We start from the raw sequence: 8071 nt of genomic DNA on the forward strand, positions 1-8071 counted from the left end.
ATCCAACTGTCCTGCTAAGTGTGTGACCGAAACACAGCTGCCATGAGAAAACATGACATGCACGTAGAAGCCCTGGTCAGCATGGCTCTGCAAACCTCACGGGCCTGGGTCCCACATCTTCATCGGCCTAAAACTAACTGGGCCCAGGGCCAGATTTGCAGCTGGGTGGAACAACAAGTTTCATCTGGTCTGAGTCCAAACACTGCAAGAGAGGGGGAAACCAGAGTCCATGTGAAACTGCTGTAGAAATAAGCAACAGAGGTCCCTCTCACTGCTGCTAGGTCTGACCTGCATAACACTGAGCCACAATGTGTTTGTCAAGGCCAGGATCATATGCTCAGGTTGCATAAAGTAGGAGTGTTAATACGAGTTCAACTTCTGGTGAAATAATTAGTCATCTAATCAATCTGAAAACAGAAAATCAATTGACAACAGTTCTATTACAGACTGCAGCTAACAATGTCTCATGCAAGAACCCTGAACAGATTCATCCTGCAGTCTGAGGGATTTAAGAGGGTTTGTGGTGTGGACCAATTCTATTTTCTAATGTTTTGATCATCCAATACAACTACTGATTCTGCTAAATTACTTCTGTTTTGTCCATAGATTCCTGACAGAAAAACATGACTTTCTGTATTAAAGTGTAACTCTCGCCGAAATGCAACCTAGGCTTTTTTTGTGAATGTACCCGAGTCAAACCTTCGTGTAAAAGCATAATTACGACGAAAAAGCCACTTTTAAGATTTACCGTAGTTTCATTTTCGGGTCAAAATCATTTTCAATTGCGTGCTAGGGGCAGCTCTATGGTAGCATCAAAATCGCTATTTTTAAAACACTAAGAAGACTCAACACAACATGAAACTTTGCTCGTAGTATCACCAGGGTCTCTACACATGAACACGAGCATTGAGAACATTGTGTACACAGAGTTTACTAAAAAGAAGGTTTTTGAACAACTCACGTTAGCAGTAGCAGTAGCCGTCCTGCCAGTCGAGATGCGTCGATCCCCGAGTGGACCGACGCATCTCGACTGGCAGGACGGTGGCGAGCGGAGCAAGTGACTGCTAACGTGAGTTGTTCAAAAACAGTGAGTTTCAAAGTTTCAAATCACTAGTGCAGGCAGATCCCTCTTGTGTTTGTGTGTCGCTCGGTCGCTCATAGCTGGATGTAAATACTGGTGTATCTATCGCGAGTTCTCGTTGATCTTGTCTGGCGCGGCTTCCGTAGTGCAAGCAGCTGTGAGGGAGAATGCGTTCACGCGGGAGCGTGCCTCCAGGCAAATATAGTAAAGTGACTGTTTAGGCTAGAAAAATGTACTAAATGACGTTGTTTCAAGTAAACTCTGGATGTCGCCACTTCAGGACACTTGGATTGCAGCGGACGAGCAGTATGGAGGAATATTACAAAGTTTTTGTGTAGTTTTATGGACCTTTTCGTCTCGGGCACAATTGACGCCCGTTATATGGATTTTTGCTGCAGGAGGGTACCCCCGTGGGTCTCCAGCTGCACTTTGAGGAATAAGAAACTACATCGGACTTCTCATCAGCATGAGGGTGAGTCAATAATGACTGAATTTCGTTCTAGAGTGAACTATTCCTTTAAGACATTCAAGGAAAATATTTGTACCAACTTATTCTAAAAAGGACCAATGTCATTTCAATAGACAAAAATTGGGAGGAGAATCTCTCAGAAGCTCATTTGGTTTGTTAATTACTGAAGCTGATTTGGTTGTTTGGATGTCAGGGGCTGAGCTGCAGTGAATTCTAAAGAGGTGGTCGGCTAATTGAACAGTGCTGAAGCTGCTCAACAGACTCACTTCTAACTGCAAGAAAAGACCTTTGGCTCAAAGCTGAAATGTGCCTGTGCTGCAAAGAGAACAGAGAACTAAAACAAAGTGTCAGGGGAGCAGGGAGATGACTGATTGCTTCTGACTTTAAGCCAGAAAGCTTAGCTCTGCTTCAAAAGACAGAAAACAGACAAAAACATGAATGAAGCAATTAATAAATTGTCTAAATATATAAAGACAGTATACCGTATATATCAATGGGTATTTCCATGTCATTTCATCTAGCGTTCAAATCTTCTTTCTGCCATTACCATGGCTGGTGTTGGTATGTTGGGGAACCCAGTGGCACTGACTGACAGGATGTGCTGCAGTCACACTGAGCTGTAGCAGGTTGTTACTATGCAGAGCACAGGCAGTGACTTACAAGATACTGCACCTGCTGTCACCAAACAATGCAGATCCTGCTGCTCGCAGGTACAGAGAGGGAGAAGAAACATGATCACTGCATTCCTGCCACAACCGAGCTCACAGCACACAAACAATGCAGTATATGACACCTCCGATGCAACTTTAGAGCTTATTTATACACATATATATTGACAACAAATTACACTATGCTTAAATAAAGTATGACATAGTGTTATGCATTTTCCCATCCTACTAGTCATAAGTGAAGCACAACAATACACTGCTGCATAGTGCTTTCAATCTTCCTCTATAAACCCATTAAATGTCATTCCTTAGTATTTTTAATATCCAAATTATTTTCAAATTCTTAATGCTTGAATTCAAACCATTATCAATAATTACTATACCTTTGCACTTTATACACATGCTTGTGCAATGCCAATGCCACTATACGTTCTGCCCACTACAGGACATTTGCACATTACCAATGAACAGAAAACTGATAGCTTTCTTGCTAAGTTATAATAAAACTAAGGCACTGTTAAGCGCCACGGTGAGGAGGAGGGAGACAGGCATTGCTTTCTGATTTTGTTACATAAAAGGTTAACGTACGCACATTGAAAGTGAGACTGTGAGTCAGATAACTTTATTGTTCCTCAGACGTGACAACAGCAGAGACAGGGAAGTCCATTTGTGGGAGCAGACTGGCCTGAAAGTTGTTGGTTACTGTTGTCTGTTTATCACGTTTATTATGTTGTATGCTTGTTATTAGCAGTGTAGTCAACCCTCCGTTAATGTAGCGACAGCTAGCTGGGTAATGTCCAGAAATTCCTTCCAACAGCCCTGCTGCTCAACTCTCTGATGTTAAGGAACATGAAATGTAGAGATGTACAACATGGATTATTTTTTGAGCCAATACTGATAACCAATAACAACCTCATTGTCATGGATGATACCAGTCACTAAAGATACCTGATAATTTCAAATTTCACACATTGCAAACCCACTGTAAAGGCTCATACCACCACCTTCTGTATCGGAGTGTGTAGATGTCGTGCTTGTAAAGTCAATGGAAGCGATTAGGCTTCATCATCAGTAATTATCGATGCAGATACAAAGCCCATAATATAAAAGCCCAAATATTGGACAGAGAAATGATCTCTAGTCATAAGTAACTTGGGTTATATACAAATGCATTTATAATTTGCAACACAATGGAGATCCATGTCTCATAATCCAGAACAGTGCATTGACTTTATGGTTGAGTTTTGGATCTGGTTCTAGATTGATATATATTATATTTTATAATCACATGAAACTAAGAATCTTTGTTTTCATTACCTTAGACTAAGACTTTTATATCTACAGTCTGTTATGTTGCACCGCCATGTTTCTACAGGAGCCCAGAATGGACAGACCGAGCACTTGCTCTAGAGAGGGCCTTTCCCATTTGTTTAAAAAGTTTTTAGCAGCCACTGTTGGGGAAGGTATGATGAGGGGTGTTCAGTTGGTTGCAATTTGAAACCTAATGGCAGATGCCACTAAATCCTACACAGGTCCTTTGACTTACAAAAGCTGAAGCTATACTAGATTCACATTAGATGAAATGCTATCATGCACCAACCCTAGCGCAACTTCATCCATCCATTTTGACATACAAATAACACCTGCCCTGCAGAACTGGTGCTGCTGTCATCCAACTGAACAACATTAGTTGACTGTAACAGGGTGTACCTTTGACATTACCCTATTGACTGTGGACCTGATTAAATACCAATTACAAACTGATAAATGGTAATGAAATGCATCCAGAACACAGACAGGCTGTGTTTCAGCTGTGAATGGCTCTTGTAAACCAGTCACAGCTTTAATAGGACTTATGTCAGAACTGCCATTCTCTCAGGATGAGCACCATGTTCCTTCTGTATATATCACACACTATACTGTCATAGAGAGCCTGTATAAGTATGCTCGGTCTACTGATGTAAAATACAGTGGCAAAAATACAAAGGCTTTCTTTAACTTTGTAATAATTTGTTTACAGCATCAAGATAAGAAGTGAAGTGCATGTCTTAATAGCATTAGTGGTTCAAAGGTTGCAGATTGAGCTATCAGCACCTCTGTGACCTCGTCCACACCACCAACATGACTGCTGACTGAGCTGGCTCAGCATCTGGGGACAGACAGTGGGGTTAACAGGCGCAAAGATTAACTACCTCAATAAATGGTGACTCAGCCAAATGTCTTTGTCTCCTGAACACATTCCGAGCGGCTCGGAGGTCAGACAGAGACACAGCCACGGACCCAGTGCCACAGGGCTGTCCGGGCCGGTGCACACAGCAGCTCCACACTGCCTGATGTGACCGAGGTGGGGACCTGCACAGCAACACAACACAACACACCTAGCTTCACACTGATAGCTAGCATCAGGGTTGTGGGCTGCTGTAGCCTCATTTGAGGGCGTAAAACCTGAAGCAGTAGCCCTCTTCCTGTTGTATAACGATGGGCAAAGAGAAAGACCAAGAAAGCCATCTCAGACTCAATGGAGAGAGAGACACCTAGCCATTCTGACAGTTAGCCAGTCGGCTAACTGCTGACTAGCCGAGTGCAGGTTTACCATGAAGCTAACTCACCTCGTACTGGATGTACTGTTTTCTCCACTCCGGGGTGATGTGAGCGGACAGATGCTCTGTGAATTTCATCTTGACACTCGGGTGTTTTTCACTCCTCTGGTGTCACTGTAGCTGGGAGGTCTGCTCGGTCGAGCGGCGGGTTTCTTTCACCGAGCTGCTTCACAAACGTTCACACTGAAACTCTCATCCGAAGATTAGGATCGGCTGCTCCGTCAAAGACACAGAGATGCCCTTTTTGTCTTCTCGTAAACCTAGCTAGCTACCGGCACACATTTCTGTCGTTTTAGACACACTCGACGAAATGCTGGTGAGGTCATATCTTAGCTAAAGGAAAAATGTTTAAATTTGATTTTAGCTGTAGCGCCAACGTCACAAAACAGCGGTTAGTTAGGTGGTAAACAGGCTGACGGTGCTGGCGCTAGTTGGGTCCTGCTATGCCCCCCCTCCTCTCTCCCTGTTGTTCAGCCGCTATCTCTCTCCACCTCCTGCCTCCCGCTGCCTTCAGGTGCCCTCAGAAATACTGAAACAGACCAATCTTCAGCGCACATTTTTTTTGGTGGGTGGTACAAGGTGTGGCAATGTTCAACAAACGTCATCCGTCCAGGGCGGCTCACTGCTCCATCCGAACCTTAATGGTGAGGTGATGAGCAGTTTGTCATACAGAGGGAGGGATCACGGTTCTGCTCCGCTCAGTGGATACATCTGAAGTCCTGTTGGACTCACACGGTACTGTTGTTGTTCAGAGTGTATCCACGATTCACTCTGCTGTATCCACTACCATCTCTGTGTCCACTACCATCTCTGTCCTCCACGTCTCTCATTAAACCTCGCTTGATCCCTGACATGTTTACTTCAATTAAGTTTAAGAAAATGTGCATTTGGATTTTACAACAACAATAATAATAATAATAATAATTATACATTCTTGCTCTGTATAGCTGACTTCAGTGTTTACCAAAAACTGCTCAGTCATGTGTCCCTGAGAATATTTTAATTCTAACTCTGTGGCTGTGTCTCAATTCAGGGGCTGCAGCCTTCAAGGCCGCGGCCTTAGCGGTCCACGAAGGCCGCGGCCTTCGGACAGACCTTGAAGGCCACATCCACCGCTGTTAAATGGGACGGTCTAGCCTTCGGAGTATTTCCTGGTTGCGTCACCAGGTGTTCATGCATTAAAGTCTGTTTTGGTTCAAATCTATCAAACATGTACATTTATTTGTGTGTGTACAATGTGTCAAATCTGAATTGAATTATCAACATTACAAAATAAACATGAACCCATTGGTGAATAACAACTATGTTTACCATAGCATTACCAGCTTCACGTATTTTAACTGAAAGTTAAACTTTGGAGGTTTTATAGTCTCTTGAAGTTTAACATATCTGGCGTTGGATGTTCAAATGAGTAAAAACCGAGTATAAACCCATTACTTAAATTTAAATGTCATGTCTGCGCCACTTGATGTCGCCATTTTCTCTTGCTTCCTCTTCTGTTTCGGGACTGAGCAGCGGTGCGCAAAGGATCTTGGGATATGTGAGGCCGCGAAGGACAGTAGCGGTGCGTCCTCCTAAACGAGGGTGGGGAAGGCTGCATTTGTGGGCTGCATGTGGCGCAGCCTTCGAATTTGGACAGCCTTCGCGCAGCGTTGTGACGTAATTGGCCTTGAAATGCGCCCTTCCTGGGCTGCAGCCCCTGAATTGAGACACAGCCTGTGTCTCTGTTTCCTATCTACTCTGATGTCGTGAACGAAACTTGTGTTTACCATTTATTCCAATGACACATGAATGCCACACACGTGACGTCGCCAGCCACCTTTGACAGAACATGACGTAGATACAGCTCGTCTTTTTCAGCGAGGGGGGAAATTCAGGTGGAAACTTTCCATCACATATTCCCTGTGTGTGTGTGTGTGCGCGCGCGCGCGCGCGCGTGTGTGTGCCTGACTCATGGATCAGGATGGTGCTGACCGAGCTACAGTTTAGTCACTTTGGGATCTTTTTTAATGATTCATATTTTTTTGTGTGAACCTGCAGACTCAAAACACAAAACTGAAAACATCTAATGAACACAGACAAGTCGTTAAAGTCATCATGTCTCTCAACTTCCAAGACCCACTGAGTCTCAAGTCATTTATTTTCTGTCAAGTCAGGTTGCAGGTCACGCAGCTCGACGTTGTCCGTTTAATGCTGTGTACACTGTCATGGTGGAGAAGCAGGCCTCTGCTCTGAAGGAGGACCTGCCTTAGTTTTGTTAAAGCACCTTTATTAAAGTTATGATTGGTTTGTCATCTGGCCACATATTAACCAGTTCTCTTAATAGCACATCCATATTGCCATTTTTGTGAATACTTGTCTATGAATACATTCACTCATGTCTTCATCATCGGATGGAGACAAATTTAAAGATGTTGTGTGTAAAAAATATTAGAAATAGTCACATGTTTATCTGACTCACTGTACTGTCAGTAGACTGTTTCCACAAAATGTCCTCAGTCACACAATAAACAGATAAACACAGCCAGTGTTGACAACAAGAAGTACCTAGCTGTCATCATAAATCACATGCTTGATGTGAATACACAGTAAATAAATAGATACATCAGAAATAATACAAAAATGATATAAGAACTATATAAACTTCAGCTTGTTCAGGGACACCCAAACTCTTTCAGGGGTGAAGATCTTAGTCCCAGGTGAAACATTTAGTGATGTAACTTTCTGCACAATGAGGCTGTAAATTATGCTGAGAAGATTGTTTTGACCATGAGGTCAAATCAGGAAATATTAGCTCCAAATTCAGAATTATCTTTGTGTGGTTGTTGTAAATCAGATGAACAACACCCTCTAGTGTCCAAACAACACACTGCACCCCAGCAGGTTGCGTTGGTAATGTTTTCTTACCTCAGATACATTTTCCTGACTGTCAGTAACTCTTTGCTGTTGTATTTCCTCCCGTCTTCAGCAATATTGAGTGTAATAGTTAGAAATAATGAATAAGAGTTCAAATCAACAACATCTATTGTAGTGCTGATAGCTCAGGAGGTGGAACAGTCGTCCAGCAATCGGAGGATCAGTGGTTCACTGAAGTGTCCTTGGGCCAGACACTGAACCCTGAATTTCCCCAGGTGTTCTTCAATCTGTGTGCGAGTGTGTATGAATGGACGTAGGTGACTGTAAAGATGTGCCAGTAACAGTATTAGCAGTAGAAGTACAACTAGTATATGCAGTGACTCTAACCCTAACCCTA

At 43.1% G+C, this 8071-nt stretch overlaps 1 protein-coding gene across 1 annotated transcript in view; it reads right to left on the minus strand.

The window, feature by feature from the left end:
- Positions 1-5254, minus strand: part of LOC141016515 (xenotropic and polytropic retrovirus receptor 1 homolog) — a 96391-nt gene extending 91137 nt beyond the window's left edge. Inside the window, exon 1 of the mRNA XM_073490909.1 lies at positions 4828-5254. Coding sequence (XP_073347010.1) covers positions 4828-4896 — 69 coding nt within the window. The 5' untranslated portion in view covers positions 4897-5254. The remainder of the gene's footprint in view (positions 1-4827) is intronic.
- Between the last annotated feature and the right edge of the window lie 2817 nt (positions 5255-8071).

This window comes from Pagrus major, chromosome 21 (assembly GCF_040436345.1).
Source record: "Pagrus major chromosome 21, Pma_NU_1.0".
NCBI lineage: Eukaryota > Metazoa > Chordata > Actinopteri > Spariformes > Sparidae > Pagrus > Pagrus major.